This window comes from Caenorhabditis remanei, chromosome X (assembly GCF_010183535.1).
Source record: "Caenorhabditis remanei strain PX506 chromosome X, whole genome shotgun sequence".
Lineage (NCBI taxonomy): Eukaryota > Metazoa > Nematoda > Chromadorea > Rhabditida > Rhabditidae > Caenorhabditis > Caenorhabditis remanei.
In genome coordinates, this window is record NC_071333.1 from 2209991 (window position 1) to 2229558 (window position 19568).

At 38.1% G+C, this 19568-nt stretch overlaps 6 protein-coding genes across 6 annotated transcripts; 3 read left to right on the forward strand and 3 right to left on the reverse strand.

Moving 5' to 3' along the window:
• Nucleotides 1-1867: 1867 nt before the first annotated feature.
• GCK72_022451 (uncharacterized protein) lies at nt 1868-3366 on the forward strand (the record flags this gene model as incomplete). The annotated part of the gene is made up of 4 exons (XM_003096646.2): nt 1868-1899; nt 1947-2071; nt 2223-2385; nt 2439-3366. 4 exons carry the CDS (start codon nt 1868-1870, stop codon nt 3364-3366), a joined length of 1248 nt encoding a protein of 415 aa, XP_003096694.2.
• A 1435-nt stretch (nt 3367-4801) lies between these two features.
• GCK72_022452 (uncharacterized protein) lies at nt 4802-5107 on the reverse strand (the record flags this gene model as incomplete). The annotated part of the gene is made up of 1 exon (XM_053734832.1): nt 4802-5107. One exon carries the CDS (start codon nt 5105-5107, stop codon nt 4802-4804), a length of 306 nt encoding a protein of 101 aa, XP_053578398.1.
• A 1829-nt stretch (nt 5108-6936) lies between these two features.
• On the forward strand, nt 6937-8527 carry GCK72_022453 (uncharacterized protein; the record flags this gene model as incomplete). Its single annotated transcript, XM_053734833.1, has 3 exons — nt 6937-6988; nt 7035-7153; nt 7232-8527. The coding sequence occupies 3 exons, from the start codon at nt 6937-6939 to the stop codon at nt 8525-8527; spliced, it is 1467 nt and encodes a 488-aa protein (XP_053578399.1).
• A 1232-nt stretch (nt 8528-9759) lies between these two features.
• Nucleotides 9760-10354, forward strand: GCK72_022454 (uncharacterized protein; the record flags this gene model as incomplete). Its single annotated transcript, XM_003096674.2, has 4 exons — nt 9760-9911; nt 9962-10067; nt 10114-10214; nt 10264-10354. The coding sequence occupies 4 exons, from the start codon at nt 9760-9762 to the stop codon at nt 10352-10354; spliced, it is 450 nt and encodes a 149-aa protein (XP_003096722.2).
• A 4369-nt stretch (nt 10355-14723) lies between these two features.
• GCK72_022455 (uncharacterized protein) lies at nt 14724-18041 on the reverse strand (the record flags this gene model as incomplete). Its single annotated transcript, XM_053734834.1, has 4 exons — nt 14724-14781; nt 15864-16390; nt 17832-17923; nt 18017-18041. 4 exons carry the CDS (start codon nt 18039-18041, stop codon nt 14724-14726), a joined length of 702 nt encoding a protein of 233 aa, XP_053578400.1.
• Nucleotides 18042-18165: 124 nt separating this feature from the next.
• Nucleotides 18166-19208, reverse strand: GCK72_022456 (uncharacterized protein; the record flags this gene model as incomplete). The annotated part of the gene is made up of 6 exons (XM_053734835.1): nt 18166-18169; nt 18228-18324; nt 18373-18444; nt 18790-18921; nt 18969-19082; nt 19130-19208. The coding sequence occupies 6 exons, from the start codon at nt 19206-19208 to the stop codon at nt 18166-18168; spliced, it is 498 nt and encodes a 165-aa protein (XP_053578401.1).
• Nucleotides 19209-19568: the final 360 nt, after the last annotated feature.

Below are 19568 nucleotides of genomic sequence, written 5' to 3' on the forward strand. Positions count from 1 at the left end.
AACTCAGAAGATCTAGGTCCAACAAACATTTCCTGTTTTGTTTTCAATTTGTTAAGTCAATAGCTACTACAAATTCTCTAACAATTAGTAGCAATTACGAGCAAATATAACGAGAAAACACACAAAACGAAGGAGAGACGAATAATCAAGATAAAATTAATCTAACGGTTGGGGCTGGGCCGGGCCTGGGATTACCCAACCCTGATCTGACCTATGTCAAACCACTTTTAACATGAACTAGAACCTGAAACGCGCACAAAAAAACAAAACACAGTTTTTTCGAAGGAGTAACCAATTTATTCACAGCCAAACGGCTTTAAAATGCAATAGAATAAATTAATATAACATAAATGATTAATAATAACCCAATAGGAGGTAAAACAGAAAAAACGGCACCTGAATTGCGCCAATCTTTTCATAGAGGAGTACTTGGAGTGTTTTGGACTTTGCGAGAGAATTTAATTGTCTTTTTAAAGAAAATACTACAAATAACAGAATATTCCGGTGAAGGGCAATTTTTATCAATTATCCCAATCTCTGTGTTCTCTGTGAAATTTGAGCACCGAGCTGTTACCCACTGTACAGAAATAAGTTTAATCGGTTTTTATGGGTTGATGTTATCCATTACAGTGATTGAACCAGAGAAATTGGACCATGACTCAAAAGATGCTCAAGAGAGGGAACCAAGAAGTTGTATTGCCCTTCAACTTTAGATTGCTACGATTCTGAATTCTATGAATTATCCAAATGACGGTGACCCGTCGTCAGGATTTGTGCTCATGTTTCAATATTTATCTGAATTGTTTCTACAAAGAAGCAAATATTCCCATTTGTGTAATCGGAAGAGTGTGCGGAAGTTTTGAGAAATACGACCAGAAAATGTGAAAACATGTAAGATTCCATGACAAAGGTTATTCAAAATAATTTCGATTTTTTCAGTGTGACGGCAAACGCGGTTGTATGGTATATGTCAGACACCTTTGTTCTCATTACTTGTGGAATGATGTCAATTGAGTTTAAACAACACGCAAATTATAACGTGAGTCAGATTAGCTTCGGCTGAAATACATCGGTGGACAACGTTACTTCAAGAATGGATACCCACAAATGAGAAAAGGCCAGTAGGAAGACCACCAATGCGATGGGCCGACTCCCTGAAGAAAGAAATCTCAGTGCGACAAGGGACTCAATTGGTCGAACCTTGGAGCACAATCGTCAAGGATCGAAAAAATGGATAGCTGTGATACGCGCCTACACCAACTGGCGCGAAGAACGAATCGACTAAGTAACTAAGTAAGTAAGTTCATTGAATCGGTACATCCACTACTCAATAGAGCGCATTTGCTGTGTACACAAAGATTACGGACAGGCGAATACCGTCTCCTCGAGTGGGTATGCCACGTCATACGCGGTCTTACGCGGATTACTGTAGTTTTCTTCGCGAGACCTTGAATGCGTACAAAGTCAACAAGCATTATTCCCAGCGGCAGAGAAACTGGCGCGCTCAATACTGCCCTTCTCCCACCTGTCTCCTTTTCTCAGATTGCCCATTTACACAGAATATTCATTCATTCCTCCTTTTTTTCCTATCATGTCTAATCCCATTTCTTCGGAGTTTTTCGAGCTTTTCGATGAATCCCTCAGCTCCAAAGTATTCGATAACCCCTATCTACTCGAAATCATTGTCTGCCATCTAACCTGGAATTGTGAGAGTAATTTGAGCACCCGATTAATCAATAAATCATTCAATTCCATATTTCTTCAAATAATTAGAAGAAATCATCGGAAAGTGAAAATAGAGTTTATCGGAAGAGCAGAGAGATGTGAGGAAACTGCAAAAGATTGGATTTTCATCAACTATCGGAAAATGAGAAAATCAATAATTCCCGGATATTTCAAGTGAGTTTTTTATTAATTTTTTGTGATTTGTATCAAAAAATTTTCAGTTTTCTCAACAAAGTGGCCGGTGTGAAAGTGGAAGAAATCATTACAAAGAACTTATGGAAACCTGAAGAGATGTTTGCTCGATATCTCCATAAAATCATTCATTCGGATTTAATTGGAGGGAATCGTAAGTTTACAGGGTCATACTATATTTTAAAAAAAACTAAAGTTCTATATGTTTCTAGCTTCATGTTCCAATTCTTCTTAAAGTTTTAAGAAACTTTGATCATTGGCGTCTATGCTAAAAATCGCTCCAAGAGTTGTTCATCATATTACAGGAGGAAGTGTCCGCAAACTGATCGGACTGGAAGAAGTGTGTGAAGGATGTGAGAGGTGTATGGATATGGCGAAACAATGTGTGGAGTATGGACCAATCAGGTTTCGAGTGTTGAAAAGGATTAAGAATCCAATTCATTACAAAAAACTGCATATTTCTGATAAGTGAGTGTGAACTTTCAGTGAGTGTGAACTTTCATTAATTGATATTAATTCAGGTTACTTGAAATGGTTGCCAATGAATGTACACTGAAATCGATTACAAAAGGGATGTGTTTCAAGCAGTTAGATGACATCATACGGCCCTATATTTCATGCGAAACACTGGTTCTATGGATATGCGAAATGCGATTATACTACGTTGACGGAGTCAAGATAAATGCTCATGTCGCGATGCCACGAGAAGTGTTGGATCTTATAATCAGGAAATGGAGTGTAAAAACAATACGAATGAATATGATTGCATGCACCAGTGAGATGAACCTCCATGAGAAATGGATAGATGCCGGATACTTCACAAAGATCAAGGTGGACGATCCGTACTGGAAAACTGGTAAATCCGATGACTTGAAACTCCACCATGTTTCCGTCAGAGCATCGGATTCCTACGATTGTGCTGGTGGCCTGATGTACAGTAACCCGGAAACAGTTCACGAAAAGAGTTTCGAGAACTACATTGCAAATCTACGAAGACTATTTCGAATGGACAAATTATCGATTGATTTCGGTCACTGGAGACATAAATGCATCTTTAGTTTGGAAGAATTCATGAGGAATATGTTGAGAGTGATTCAACTGGAGAAACAACGGAAACTCGAAGTGAATATTCAGTTTTTCGCCGAGATTTCCAGTTTTCACGTGGGAAATTCTGAAGAGTTCGCTGGAATTCCATCAGAATACTCATTGCTTAGTGATCGAGTGGAATGTATTCGGAAGTCTGTCCCATTAGATGTTGTCGAACGTGGTCCAGAAAGATTGCATATGATTAAATGGATTGGGAGACGATTCCAGGTGAAGGATATGGATAATCATTTCACACTCAACTTGAATATTTATGTGAAGGAAACCGAATTAAGGGAGTTGGATAAGGGATTGATGGATAGACATCCGAATAGCTTGATTAGAGTGTTCCGTCCAAGCTTGTGACAACTTTTCTAAAAATTGGTTGGTTTTCTTAATAACTTTGGTGTAAAGGCGTTTTTTCGACATTCTGGAGATGTTGTTTGTCTTTTTGTTTTGTAACTACTGAAAGGTCTCACAAGAAGATTTCGAGACCTTTGGTTTTGTCGCTGACCAACTTACACTGACCAAATTACTACAGTGATAAAATTTTCTTGTGTTATTAACAATTCTTGTGAAAAGAAGTCGGAAACACCGTGCTCTAAACCAAGCAGATAAAAGATGATCAATGGATCAAGTTTGATTGAAGTGTTCTTGCTTGTGGTAACATAACATTCCCTGAAATTGGCTGGGCTTCTTCATAACTTTGTTGTAAAGGCGTTTCCTGAGGAGTTGTCATGACTATTGTAAGCCTCAATTCGTCACTCTAGAGCTGACTCTTAAATGACTCTCCTTTTTTAAGTGCATTTCCACTTTTAAATGTATCCCGCTTTATTTATGTATTCCGCTTTCTAATGTATTTTCCATTTTTCAATGTATACTCCATTCTTTTCAAATTTTTGAGAAGCGAAGTATTTTCATGTTTCTGTTTTTCAAAAACTACATGAAGATTTTCACAATTATGTATTTTCTAATAAAAAAATTTGTTTCAAAATTTTTCGAATAGTCTTAACAAATTCTAGGTCACTTTACAGAAAATTCCGCGGTAGTTCTGGTATTCTACGAAAAACTCATTTAATGAACAAATATAGTCGCAACAAGTTCAATGTGAGAGACCATGATCATCCACCATCCGACTAAAATCTCTAAAAGGTGATCGGAGTAGGGATGCGAAGTAGCTTTAGGATTCTCACAGCAATCCACTGCGACATTTCGTGTAAGGCTACAGCACCCGATAGCGACGGCATCACAACTCTCAGAATAGCTACGATGTTAGGTCGGCCGCTGCCAGGCTTTCCCTTCAAACGGTTAAAATGATTGTCCATGACGTTGCCTTACCTTCTTCCTGTGAAATACTCTCATATCTATCTCTTTGCAATCTCATTGGTGGTCTGGTACAAAATCTCTCCATGTCTACGCCTCATGACTTTCTATCTTTTCTACTCTCTATCTTATCTTTATTCTCTGTCTTATCTTGTTTAACTCTTCTGCCAAAATTGTATTGCTCATATTCTACTTAGCCTCCTCTCTCACGGTGTCACTCTTCGGATATTCCTTTATACTGAAGTAGCATGAATAGCATGCCCCTCCTACAATGGAATACGACTATGAAAAAAATTATTCGGTAGAGCGCAGTTGTGAAAATCGTGCTGCACATATAGAGTACTAACTATAGAGTACTAATATAGAGATCTAACTATGTCAATCAAGCAATGACAACTAGGAAAATCTGAAATAATGGGTGTCTATGGTACTGTAGTAAACTGAAAAACTTAAACATCTTGTTTTAAAATTTATTTATTTATAAGGAAATATCAAACAAAAAACAGTATGTAACGTTGTAGGCGTCAATGTAGAAAATACTCTTGAAGTGTTGAGTGAGATCTTCCATAAGTTTTAGATCAGCTGCCATTGTGTTACCACCAATCTCAAATTCCTCCGGATTCTTTCGTTTTCTCATAGCTGACGGCGCTTTCACTCCGTTGATAGTTCTCACATAGTCCTGCTTGATACTCTCGTCTTCCAAAATGTAAACATTGAAATTCTGCTTTTTCTCATCATTTCGGAATGTCAATGTTACAGTCATGTAAAAGCAATTGAGCTTCATGATTTACTTCGGGCTTTGCCTCTTCAACTTCTTCGGCACCTGGCTGTCTGTCTTCGACTTGATCTGTTCCAATCTTCACCTCACACAATTCTTCATTATTTGTCTGATCTCCATCATTACTGTCGTCTTCTGACCAATTTGAACAAATAGTCGCATTGAAGTCTCAATGATCCATCGTTCGATTGGAACTCCATAAGGTAACCTTTTTCAATTGATGAGATTCCGATCAGGGCTGTGCGAAAAATTTTTCGGACGAAAATTTTTTTCGGTTTTTTCGGTGGTTTTCGAAAAATTTTAGGACGAAAAATTTTTCGGTGCAAACTTTTCGAAAAAAATTTTCGGATAGTTTTCGAAAAAACCGTTCGGGAAATTTTGAGAATTTCTCCTGAAATCTTAAAAAATTAAGTAACATAAGTAGTGATTTTTTGAATTTCCTGACGTTTTGTACTCAAAAACAGGTTTCTGAGTGTCTGTCATCGAAAAACTTACAGTTTTCATAGAATTTCAAGATTTTTGTCTTCGAAAAACTCATTTTTTCCGACAGTTTTTTGAAACTTTTGTCTTTCGAATTTTTCGGTTTTTTTCGGTCAAAACTTTTCGAAAAAAAAGTTTTTCGATTTTTTTCGGTCCGAAGTTTTCGAAAAAATAATGTTTTTCGGTTTTTTCGGTACAAAATTTTCGAAAAAAAAGTTTTTCGATAATTTTTCGGAAAAGTTTTTCGCACAGCCCTGATTCCGATGCCATCCAACTTTTGAGAAAATTGCTCGGCTTTGCAGTGGTCAAAATCTTTGTATTGACATAGAGCTGAGAAGCATTCAAACTGAGAAATTTTTGGTAAGAGGGCGACCAGCCATCCAGTAGGCAGTCTTGAGTAAAGGAATAATCATTGCCCGTTGGTCCTTAATTGCAGAACATCCACAGAGGCCCCGGGCCGGCTAAAACTGCTGTCGGCCCGGCCCGGGGCCTCTGTGGATCTTCATGGAAGTTTGTTTTGCTTTTGTATGATGACAGGTCGAAATACTCATCTTTTGAGCTATTAACCAACCCGATATAATTTTTTTAAGGAAAGTTATTCAATAAAAACCGTCGGCCCGGATCGGCCCGGATTGCAAGTATGCTAGTCATACTGTAACAGGCTCATAAAACTCAGATCCTTATCGACAGATTTGAGTTGGTTGATTTGATGAGTCTCAATATTTAATTTGTGTTATTGTCTATAGATTTCTAGTGTGCAGTCTATGTTTTCAAATAATAAGACAGATGGTGAGCAGAGGTCAGCCAAATAGTCATGTCGTATGAGAACATCTCATTCGCTTGCTCATTCACTATTCCGAGGTCGACACATACGCCTCTCTTTCCCCTATTCTTATTTCGTCGTTTCCTTCTCACTTTACCATGTCCACATTACTTCCGATTTATTCACTCTCTCCAGACGCACGTTTGCAGGCAGCGGAACTGTTCAAATCAATAGCAAACGTTTGAACCTTTTTTACACCGTTTTTGCTTGATTTCTACTCCTATTTCTTCATTTTAATTGTTTCCTACTCGTTAATAATTTTAGTATACTATATTTATTATCTTTAATATAAATTTCCCTCCTTGTTTCGTAGCAAATTGTGAAAATTTGAATTAATCGCTGGATAACGCAAATTTCATCAGTTATTTTGTGTGCGCTTTGAATCAAATCCCGCGCTCGTTTCCTTTCATTCAAATTTTTGTCTTCAGAGTTCTTTCATAGAAAAAATGCTTATATTTCTCGTTTCCTTTCGTTTAGTCTTGCGTTATTTTCAATATTCTTTCTCATTTTTTCAGTGTCACTACTTGGGAACATGTCTTTTGAAAACCAGGAGAACCAAACCAACCAAGTTATATCTCCAAAAGGTACATAATTCATATAGTTCTAGATGAAAAAAAATTCTTTTTTCAGCTTCCTCAAATAAAACTGAAAGCCACAATCCTGTTCAATGTCGTCTCAGCGAGCTGTCCTCTACAGAGCCAGTACCGAAGAAGATCAAGCCCAATCCAACAAAGGAATCAAACTTTAAGGTATATTTATTTCTAAGTGTGTTCTTCTTTAAAAGCAAAGCGTTTTACTGAAAATAAGTTACATTGAATTTTTTTCAGACCACAAAATGCTGCAATCTCAATGATCTACGATATGGGACCTCGTACAAAATTTGCATGGCCGAGGAGTGTCGCATTCCACCCGGAGCCAAATATATGTGCTCCAAGGCGGAAGTGGGGAAAGAAGTTCAAAATTATTGTCTGAAGTGTTTTGAGGATGCTGATTTAGATGTGAATGATTGGGAACAAAAGGAAAACACGAACCCAGCACTCGAGGAAATCGAGGAATGTGGAATATGCAGAGAGCTGTTTCACAGAGTATGCGAATTGAACATCAGAAGCAAATCGTCTTTCATCTGTACAACATGTTCACCACTGCGACTACTCAACATGATGAGAGAAGTTGGAACCGTCAACAAAGATGCATGCGCAAAGTTCATGACGAAGAAGCTCAACGAGTTCATTGTGGCGAATAACCAGGAAGAGAGGCACCAACAACCAGTAACTGTCGTCAGCTTCAGCGAACAGAAGGAAGTTGACACAAGTGAAATGTGTCCAGAACTTGACGCTTCCGATTTCACCACTAAATATTCCGAAACTGTGAAATTTGTGTATCGTGCAATCTACGTGTACTACAGGATCGATGGGATCGATGTTCCATTTTTCTCCATGTTTGTTTCTGAATACCCATCACATGCTGGACAAAGCTGGTGTATCATCAATTATCTGGACACGGTGCCGTATTTCAAATCGGAAGGTATCAAAAGAGGCGCAATGCACGGAGAAATAATACTTATATATATCGATTATATGAAGTCTATCGGATATGAAAATGCTCATATTTGGTCGAATCCACCTGAACAAGGCAATGATTACATTTTTAATTTACATCCGGACTATCAAAATTTCCTGGGTCAAAATGGATTGAACGACTGGTACATTCGAATTCTCCAGAAAGGAAAAGACGATGGAATTATTCAATCATTCAAAACTTTTGAAGAGAAAATGGGAGAAAACGCATTCAAAAGTTGTGTTGACATTCCAATTTTTCCGGAATCGTTGTGGTCTAATGTCATGATAGAGGCAAATTTTGAAACATCCTACAAGAAATGCTTCATGAAGAAACTGCAAGTCCTATACAAGAAACATGCCGTCGACAATTTCTGGATCAAGTTGAACAAATCAAGCGGCCCCCAACCGACTATTCCGGCACTCTACCCACATTCGATAATGGGCGATCGAATGATGTTCCTGGACAAATGCGCGGAAATGAATCTGGAATTCTCCACTCTCCGAAGAGCAAAGTTTTCATCTGTATATCTCATTGAACTTATGCATGATGCTGATTATTTTTAACAGTTGTACAAATATTTTGTGATTTTAGTTATTTTTTCAATAAAAAGTCAATGAATAAATAGTTAATGCTCAAAAAATCAATTTCATTAAAGTTCAGAGCCAGTTACACAGAAATTTAAAAAATAATTTTATTTTAAAAACTCTTGAAATTCCTTCTCTTGAATATCAATAGTAGAGTATGAAATTCTTTTTAATGCTCAGCCATTGCATAATTCTGCCAAGATCATTTCGATTTTATCAGTATTTCAATGGGTATTGTCTCTTGACTAGGGTGCTCCACCAATACTTCAGAAGCGATTAAAATCGGTTACTGGCAAAAAACCGGAAAATATTCGCAGGTCTGAAGAAAAATATATCGGTTTTTCTCCAGGGAAAACCGGTAAATAATCTATTATCTTCGATTGTGTTTTGAAAAAATCGTTTTTTCAATTCTCATCGGTTTAGAAACCGATCAAAACACCGACTATTCTTCGATTTTTATCGATTTTCATCGGTTTTTGTTTCTGAAAAATCAGGTTCTACTGTAGATTCTTCATAATTTCTTCATAGATAGCTTCAGACGGAAATATGAGAACGAAGAATCCGTCCTTTCGTATGTATTTCTGTCTAAATTTCTGCTAGTAGTTGTTTTCTCTCTGAGCCGGTCTGTATGTTCATTCATTCGGATGTCCCATGGAGGAGGCAAGAGGGGGAAGATGCAGCAAATCAATGGTAAGAATGATAAGTTTTCAAATAGAAATTTCAGACACACTGGTCACGGGAGCATCGTTTGAAAGTTGCTTTAGAGGCTTTTGAAAAATCCTCTTTCGACCTGTATAGTCGTTTTTGCTGGAAATAAAAACCACTTTAAAAGTTCCCTTGTTAGTCAACTGACTGTTAAATGGAAACAGTTTCATTACAATTAAATTAGGTGGTTATTCATCATTTGTTGGTTTTTAGAACTTGCAGGACTTCAGAATTTTTTCGAGACAACAAAGATCAACTGTTTCTTTGTGAATGCTTCTTATTCAAAGAAGGAAGAAAAATCGAATTTCAATTTTTTTATATGCCCTCCGTTTTTTTTGCTGCCTCACCGGAAAAGCCATAAAATATGGTTTCAAAAATCCTATTTTATTGCTGGGAATTCCCATGACGCCCACAAACATAAAAATTTTACGACCCTGAACCCCTATAAATATGTATTCTCGCTGCTCTGTTTTCACCACGTTTTCTTCATTCTCTCCTCACCGGTAATGAAAATCATCCGGAATATTCTTCTGCTTCTTTGCCTTTTGGCATCGTTCGCAATCGGCAAAAACCCGTTCTTCATCCATTTGAGATTCTACTGCGGTCCACAGGTCGGCCCATGGTGCGGAACTCTATTTGTTTATGTGTGGAACCTTTTGTAAGTTTCAGAAGAAAAACTCCTGATGATAACATGAAACGAAATTTTAGGGGTGATCATAAATTGAAGGTCTCAGATCGGTTCTGCACAACAGGTGATATCAAGAAATTAGATTATGATATTTATTATGAAGGAAAAACTGAATGTGAATATATGGTAACAAAAAACTACTCCGGAAGAATTCAATTTTTTTTAATCTCAGAGATACAACTGGAACTATATGTTGGGTCACAACTGCTCCTCAGATGGACAAAAATATTGTCTCCACCCAAACAAGACAGTGAGTAGTCCTATGAAACCATTGTGAGTCAAATGATATTTAATTAACTTTCCATAACACTGAATATTCCAGAAGCGATGTTTACTTCGAAGCGGAAGTCTTGGATGCTGAACACCTCGATAACGAATGCGACGATCCGTCCAAGTATCCGAGTTCCGATTAATAATATGTTAACTGCAATAAAATATTTGAAGAGCATCACGGTGTTTTTTTACAAGTAAAACTGATAAATATATGCACAGCCAACTTTTTCTCTCTGAGTAAGATTTCTTGAAAACCGATTTTGTCATTCGGTTCAAAAAATTTCAGAAGTTTAGAGGAATTCACAAGCAATGATTCTGTTTTCTCTTTCTCGGGTGTCATTCTTATTTTCGTCGTTGCGTCACCCACTTCTGTCAGTAGCGGATTGTCGTTCTCTTCTTTTTCTTGATTATTTTCGAAGGCGGATTTCGGTAGAGCGCAGTTGTAAAAACCGTGCTACACACATAGAGTACTGGTTCCAACTATATCAATCAATCAATAAGAACTTGGATAATCTGAAATTGTGGGTGTCGTACTACACTGCAGTACTGCAGAGAACTGAACAACTCGGAAATCTTGTTTAAAATTATTTATTTATAAGCAACGACTCAAAACAAACAAAACAAGAGCCAAAAAAACAAAACCCACAATTAAGTTTAAAAATTAATTTCTCATCAAATTATCAACCACCTTCCACAGCAACGCGGCGAGGTTTTCTACAAAGGGACTGGCGAGACAACAGAGAAACTGTGACTCCCCAATTTTCACAGTATTCTTAAACTTCGGTCCTTCAAGTGTTACAGTCCATCCATCATCGGTTTTCACAGCCGCGTTCTTTACAAGAAAATTGATTTTCCAAGATGTTATGTCCTTTGGTGGAGGAGAAGGGAATTATAAAACCATTTATTTACATGGTGAGAATCAACAACTAAGAGTTCTCTACATCTTATATAGGCAGATCTTCTTGCCACGTGTGACCTCGGGGTTGGACGTTCACTAGGCTAGGCCATGCTAGTTCACGCCACAACACCTCCCTTTCTTTAATGAAAGTTCGTTTGTCTACTGTCTTGCATCTTCGGTTCTTCCACGACAGCCGCTGCCTAGACTCCACAGCATTTCTTCTTTTGGACCCATGTCCGCATCATGGCTTCGATCTTCTGATCTTCAGCCAACGATCTTCAGCAGATGTCATTTCGCTATGCATCTCACAGCTTCCACACGAAATCTACCATTCGAAATCGTTGAACACGAGTACCTCGATCCATCTTCACTCGGTGCTGCTGCTGCTGGTTCTTCAACGGTGTCTTCCTTCCGGGTGATACCATGATCTCGAGCTCGTCACTCTCCAACCCTTCTTACCGCTGGTTTGTTGTCGATGTTGTCCACCGGCTAATCCATTGGGGTTTCCCCGCGTGAGTTCGAATCTCATCCTGATCGCCACTGTTATGTCCTTTGGTGGAGGAGAAGGGAATTATAAAACCATTTATTTACATGGTGAGAATCAACAACTAAGAGTTCTCTACATCTTATATAGGCAGATCTTCTTGCCACGTGTGACCTCGGGGTTGGACGTTCACTAGGCTAGGCCATGCTAGTTCACGCCACAACACATTTTTCTTTTGCTGACGGTAGTTCTGGTCATCATGAAGTTGTCCCGTTGCAGATGATGCTGAACTAATAACAGATCAGAAAAATAATGAGAATGGTTAAAAGGGATTCACATAGAAAAAAAACTTCGAAGCGCTCGATAAAACATCAAATGGAAAACGATCAGCACTATAAAGAATGTCAAAAGTTGGCACACGTTTGATCTGCTCTAGATGAGAAATTTTGTGGAATGAATCACCGGTACGTTCCCAAGACAAACTGATTGATTGAAACTTTTCTTAAAATAGGAAAATGTTTCAAAAGATTAGTGAGATGGTTCCAACTAACCGGACTTCAAATATGACAACAGTGTTATAGTCTGATTTTAGTTGCGGCAAAATATGTATCAAATATAATTTGGTATATTACTGTTACTAAAATTGAATTGTCTAAGAGGCGTCTTACAAATTTTTCTAATTTTCGTGGTAGGATTACAAAACCTAGAAATAATCAAAATTTCCTCAAACTTCTAGAAAATCTATTTTCGATAATAACTTACACAATGACATCAATTTTATCCGAATTGAACTGATAGATAACAATAGCAAAAAAACTCTAAAAGAATCAGAGAGTAGAGGATGAGAGGTGCTTCCGTGAGAGGTGCTTCAGGGCTTTCGAGTAAATCACCATTACAATCATAAAAGTCAACAATTGAATTTTGAAGTTTTTAGTGATAATCACGTGCATCGGTACCCGTTCAGCTAATATTTTGAACTTACTGAAAACATTTTTCTCAAAAACACAACATTTTTGTTAAAAACACACTTATTGAATAAACTTTTCTAGAAAACCCAGTTTCTTCAGTCTTCATATCAGCTAAAGTAGGTCATTGACCTAATTCTAGTAGTTCAACTTCTCATATTCGATTTCTCTCCAAAAACAAGTCTCATTATGAAGTTTGAGATGAAATGATAGCTAACTGAAAATCTAGGTCAACACAAATTGTGGTTTATTGACCGCGGCCCCGAATACAGAACGCCACGTTTGCCACGTGTCGCTGTCCAAGTAGGGGCAAATTGTCATCAAAAGCTCAGTCTTCTCTGTTTTCGCCTTTGAGAATGGTCAGTTCTTCAAAAGCTCGCCCTTCTGGACAAACCGCAGTGAGTTTTTTGTCACTTTTTTGAGTGGGATAACTGGTTTTTGGTCAAAGCTTGAATTAAAACCATTTGTCACGGAAACTCCCTTTTTGTGACCAGATCATTGAAATTCTATTTTAGAACATATTTGTTGCCGCCAGTTTGTAGAGAAAAATAAGGACATTCTATTGGTATATAATTCTTCCTGATCCGTTTAAAATTGACAAGGGCAGCTGGCCCGCGACTCCCGGAGCCTCGTTCTCTGCCTCCTCCTTGATGGAGGGGCGGAGACTCGGCACGTGTCTTTCCCGCCTAGAAGTTCCCGGCGTGTCACAATATGATCGAAAATCAAAAGTTTAAAATTTCTGAATATGTTCAAAAATTTTAAAATTTGTATTCTGATGTGAATTTCTTTTGTACATTATTTACGTTTAAAAAATTCTTCTTAATATTCAATCTCGATTATCGAAAAATAGAGAATTTTTTTTTCAATTTTTGCAACAACACTCCGTTATTCCGCTCTCGCGCTTTGTTTAGCAAAGAGTTTTTTCATTATTTTTTCTTCGCCGAAATTGTTTTTCTCACATTTTTCGCTATTATTCGTTATTTTTTCAATATAATTTGTGAGTAGGAAGTTGATCATATCAATCTTTATTATTTTAATGTGATTTCCTTCTTTTTTTTCGATTTTTAGCCTTTTCGATTGGTTTTTTGTTTTTGCAACGACACTCCGTTATTCCGCTCTCGCGCTTTGTTTAGCAAAAAGTTTTTTCATAATTTTTTCTTCGCCGAAATCTTTTTTTTTCATTTTTCTCGAGTTTTTGTTTTTTTTTCTTAATTTTCCGATACAATTTGTGAGTGGAAAGTTTTTCTATCAATCTATACTATTTTAACGTGATTTCTCGTTTTTTTTTCCAATTTTTAGCGTTTTCGATCGGTTTTTTTTGTTTTTTTTTCTCTCCGTCGGCACTCCGTTCTGATTTTCCTTTTTTTCTTGCGTTTTTTCCCTCTTTTATCCTGAATTAAATTCACAATTGCAACATGCGTTTTCCAGGTTGACATTTGACTCGTACAAGTACTGGTATGGATGCCTCTTCGAAGGAAAGACGGCTAAAGCCCCGATCATAGCGATTCGTGTGCCGAAAGACAGGAAATCCTCGAAGGTATCTATTTTGTTATTTTTAATATCCAACATATACATACAATTAACACATTGTGATTTTTCTGAGCTAATAAACATGTGCATGTATTATTTCAGGCACGACGACCTCTACTGCCATATGCAAAAATGGTCTCGCCACTTCAGATACTTCCGAGACGTGGAAGAACAAAGAGAGGAACAAAAGAGGATGGTGTGTCTGGAGCATCGACGCTGGAAGTCCGGAAGACCGCCTTCATTCTCAATTCACAGAGGAAAATCTGACGCTCTCAGAACAAATAGGAAAAGGAGCGTTCGGAGCAGTTTTCATTGGTCAAACGAGTGCGAACACCGCTATACTTATCACGGGCCGGGCCGGGCCGGCCCGATTTTTGATAAGTATGAACACCATCAAAGTTGCTGTGAAAAAAATGCCAACTTCGGCAGCTACTCTCAAGCTCTGGGCAAAGTGACAATCAAGACTGAGCAAGTTACAACTCGTAACGTCCAAAGCGTGGACCCGTCATTTAGGAACGAAATCAAACTTGAGACCATTGACAATGGAAAGGGCGACTCGAGTACAGTCAACAGAAGACCGACGTTGAGGAAGAAACAACAAATTGATTACAAAAAATAATTGTTTCGATCATTTATTGGGTTGTTACCGTTTGTTCCATCCATTTCTCAAGCTTGTAAAGAAGTTCAGTCCTGAAAAAACTCAATGTTTTTATTTTGGAAAATTTTCCGATTTGTTTTGGTAGGTTTTGAAAATTTTTGAAGAACATACTTGACATAAATGTGGAACATTTTCAAAAAAATCGTAGCAACAAAAATTCTAGTGAAAAAAATTCAAAAATTCAAATCAGGGCCAGCCCGACGGTCCAATCTTTAAACGTGCGTATCTCAAAAATGAACGGAACTATCAAAAAGTGGTAAACGACAATAATGTGCTAAATGTTTTTTTGATTATTTTTGTAGTTGGCAACATTTTTATAGCTCTACCGTCTTTTGAGATATGCGCCTTTAAAGAATGTGGTTCAAAAGCAGCAATAGGGAGAGAAATGCGGAGAGACGCCGAGAAACGAGACACTTTCCTCTTTTCGCACGCTCTGGGGGTGTGAGAACCACCCTCCAATATTTAAACGAGCGTATCTTAAAAGTGGGCGGAGCTATCAAAAAGTGGTCAACTACAAAAATGTGCTAATTTTTTGGTGGATTATTTTTGTAGTTGACAGTATTCTTACAAAAACTTTCCACTTTTGAGATATGCGTCTTTGAAAATGGTAATTTGGAGTCAGCAAGGGAGAGAGGAAGTAGAGATACAGAGAAACAAGACATTTTTCTCTTTTCCCACGTTTTCTCATCCTCCAATTTTAGTTTTTTGAACATTTTAGTTCCGAAGAGCACTCGGTGCCAACCGTACAAATTAAAAAAAGACACATAAAATATACTTTAAAAAATTTATTTAGTTTGTTAAAATAAAATAAATTATGCTGCTTTTCGCGGGCACTTTTTCTAAGCCCTTCTGCTAGAGAAACCTTAAAAAATAAGTTTTACAAACGATTTTTGGAAATTGAACTACCTGCGGCTTCTCATCGTCCATCTCCTGATCGTTCTCCACATTGTCCTCTTGATCTTCGTTTTGCAGAGGAGCCATATCATCGTTTTCCTCCGTTGGCTCTTTTTGGACCACTTCCAGTTGCTCTGGTTGCTCTTCCAAGTGTGGCAGAGCAGTCACTTACTGAAAAAAACGCATTTTCTCATTAAAAAACATTATATTAGAAAATTACCTATGTGTGACCAGCAGATGACATCTAGACGGAACCTTCCTTGCCGCTAACACCGCAGCCATCGCCATCGTCATTGACTTGCCACTCCCGAACGGACCACTTCCGATTATAATCGGATGCCACTTAAGGATCTGGTCGACATAGTGAAGTTGTTCAGCGTTCAGCTGCACAGATCTGATTTTTGACATGATCTGGATACCTCGTATGTTGAGAGTGAACTCCGGTGGGATTTTGGAGCCGCCGTAGAAGGCGCTGATGACTTTCTTGGCGTTGCAATCTTCCTGCATGGAGGTGAAGAAGCGGGAGTGGAGATATATGGGGATGGGTTTTTCGGCTTCGAATATCATGTGGTCTTGGCCATTTGAGAATTCAAATTGGCGAGAATTTGGGGAAAGTCTCGCGGTGATTATAATTTTGAATTGTTCTTCCTTTGCACTCTCAATCCTTGCATATCCAGTTGTCTTCCCACAAATCACGATATTCGTTCCAGATTTCCAGTTTTTTGGGATCTCTGGTTTTCCAACCGTCTGGGATATAGTGAGCTCCAATATTAGCCCGCGAGACCAGCATAGAGAATAATAGAGAAAATAATAGAGAATAATTAGAATTCACTAAAAATCAGTAAAGACACGTAACCAGACACGTATCGATGGTGGATTTACATAAGAAATGGAAATGAAAAGAAAGCGATCGAAGAGGGAAGGCGTTTCTCTGCTTCTCTATCGCTCTGTTCAATACACACACTATTTTCTTATTTATATTGAGACGCTTGTTCTCTGTGTCTCACTGTTCTCATTCACTCTCGGTGGAGACAGAAGCCCGTGGAGAAGGTCAGTTGTGTTTTTGGCTGTCGACATTCATAAGAAGGGGACCGATTCGTGAAACAGATTGTGAAAAGAAGGAAACACAATGATTCATCAGGATTCCCTCGGTTTTTGTTTTTGTTTTTGATATTTTGGTATAAATTTAATAATCAAAAATCAGAATTTCTCCGAAGTTCAGTACTGAAAAAAACTTAATTTTTCCTAGTATTTTCCGATTATTTTTGGAAAAAAACCAAAAAATGCTAGTGCAATAATTTCAAACCTTCAAATCCGGGCCAGCCCGACGGTCCAATCTTTAAACGTGCGTATCTCAAAAATGGGCGGAGTTATCAAAAAGTGGTAAACTACAATAATGTGCTAAAGAAGGGGGGAGGGGGATTGTGAAATAGAAGAAAACACAATAAGTCTGCTGGAGGACTTTTTGTTACCGTTTTTGATACTGTGGTTTTCATTTAAGAACTAGAAATCAGAATTTTCTCCGACCCACACGTTTCTCAAAAGTGGGCAAAGCTTTCGAAAAATAGTGAACTACAATGAGGTGCTGCATACTTACAACGTGCCGGGCCGAGCCGGGCCAATTTGAGAATTTTCACCGGCCCGGCCCGGTCGGCCCGGGTCACAGAATAAAAATTCGAAATTTTGAATTTTTTGAAAATTTTTTCGATTTTTTGTGTTTGTTTTTACATTTCGATAAAATACAAGTTTACATAAAATTTTTTGACTATTTTCGATAAAAAATTTTTTAAAGTTCGAAAAATTTTGTGTAAAAATCGTGCACATTTTTTGGCTCCGGGCCGATATTTTGCAAGTCTGAGGTGCTGAATGTTTTTTGATTATTATTATTGTAGTGATCATCGTTTTTATTACTCTTCCCACTTTTGAGATACGCGATGCGCCTTTGAAGATGGTGGTTCGGAGGCAGCAAGAGGAAGAGAAGAGGGAAGAGACGCAGAAAAACGAGACACTTTTCTTTTTTGCACGCTCTCTCACCTTCCATTATAAACGCGCGTTTGACTTCCTTTTTTTTGCAAAATTCTGTTCCGAAGAGCACACGGTGCCAGCCTTACAAAAAAAACACATGTAATTTAATTTTTTTCAAATTTATTCAGTTGGTTAAAATAAAATATATTATAAAGGTATAAACAGATAGCGTGGGGGTGGCTCCTGGTGGCGCGGCTGGTGGGCTCTCTCCTTGATCCGTGTATGGAGACATCTGCTCTCGTTCCATTCCAGCTCCTGGAAATTGAGAAACATAGCTTTTTGATGACGATTTTCTTCTTATCCAAAATATGTTGAAAAGTATTCAACCTTTTTGAAAGGATAAATTACCTTCATCTTCCTCTTGTTCTTCCATTTTTTCTTCTTCTTGTGGAGCATCAATATCTATTTCCAAATCTTGATCCGTTGGTGGCGACCCAGAAGGCTCTTGATTGACCTCTTTTGCTTCTTCAAGTGCTTTTTTGAGAAGCTTGATTTCTTCATCTGAAAATGATTGATTTTATAACTTAAATTCAAAATTGATGAGACATTAGACACTCACTTTGTTCCTCTAGAAGCCTTTCCAACTCCTCGTTCCTTCAGCCTTTTGATTTCCGCATCCTCCATATTGTCCGTTTGTGTGGACTTTTCAGCGTTTTCTGAAATGAGAATTTAATCTTCCATTGAGAATAGTTACAAGGAAATACCTTCAGCTGTAGGAGCTGCACCAGCCACGACCTCCATTTGATTCTCCACTAGCTTTAACACGACTGGGATGACTGCAAATTGGATTTACAATTTTCACTTGCTATCATACTTCTCATTTCACGACCCGGGCCGAGAGAAAGATTTTCTAGCCGGTACGATCGTCCCAGGTGGAAAAACAAGCACTTTTAATCACTAAATCCACTCTAGAATTACTTAAATTATCCTATTCAGTTTAATTTTTGCACAAAATGCTCCAAAAACTACTTTTCCAAAAATAACTGCTGAACATGTTTTTCGGGATAAACTCGCTTCACCCGAGCCGGTGAAAATTTGGAAATCGGCACGGCCCGGCCGGGTATGCTTGCTATCAAAAGTTTTTGAATCCAAAACTGTTTTTATTCTTTAAAAATACTCACCTGGCAGTCCTACTTGAGCGAGAAGGGATTGTGCGGCCAACACGAGGTTCTGGATGTCCTCCTCCGACACTCCGCTCACCGGTTTGACCGGAGGGTCCGCTGCCGGTTCCTTCCACTCCAGTTTGAATACATCTGCAAAAAACGGAATATGTTGAAGAAACAGTGCACCGGTTACTTACGCCTCTTGGTCGTCACCGGCTTGAAGGCCGATCCGCTTCCATCCTGGAGAGGAGTGGCTGGTTCCGAGCCCCTCTCTCCCAACTCTTTGACTGCTTCAATCTCATTCGATTCGCCTTAACAAAAAAAAACGTGTTTTTATTCTCTAAATTTCACAACTCACGTCTTTCCTGATTTGCCAAGACTGTTTGGACGACGTTGTCGATGGTCCAGAAGTTGATGGTGGTGATGACGTTCTCCATGATTGTTTTCTGGAAGTTACAAGTTTTTAAAACAGAGAAAGCGTCAAGAAATTTTGAGTTTTTAGATAAAAAGAATACGATTTTTTGTTTTACTGACGTACTCTACCCCGGCGCTAGCAGCCAGGTGCCGTTACAGGTGAGCAGAAAATGAATTGAGAGGTTTTAACCAAAAAAAACGGAAATGTGAAGGATTTTAAGACGAAAAAAGTGGAAATCTGACGGATTTCGAGTCGAAAAAGTTGAAATTTTACGGATTTTAGGCCAAATACTTCAGATTTTGATGAATTTTCAGTCAAAAAAGTTGGAGTTTGATGGATTGTAAGCCAAAAACTCAAAATTAGAGACATTTTTAGCAAAAAA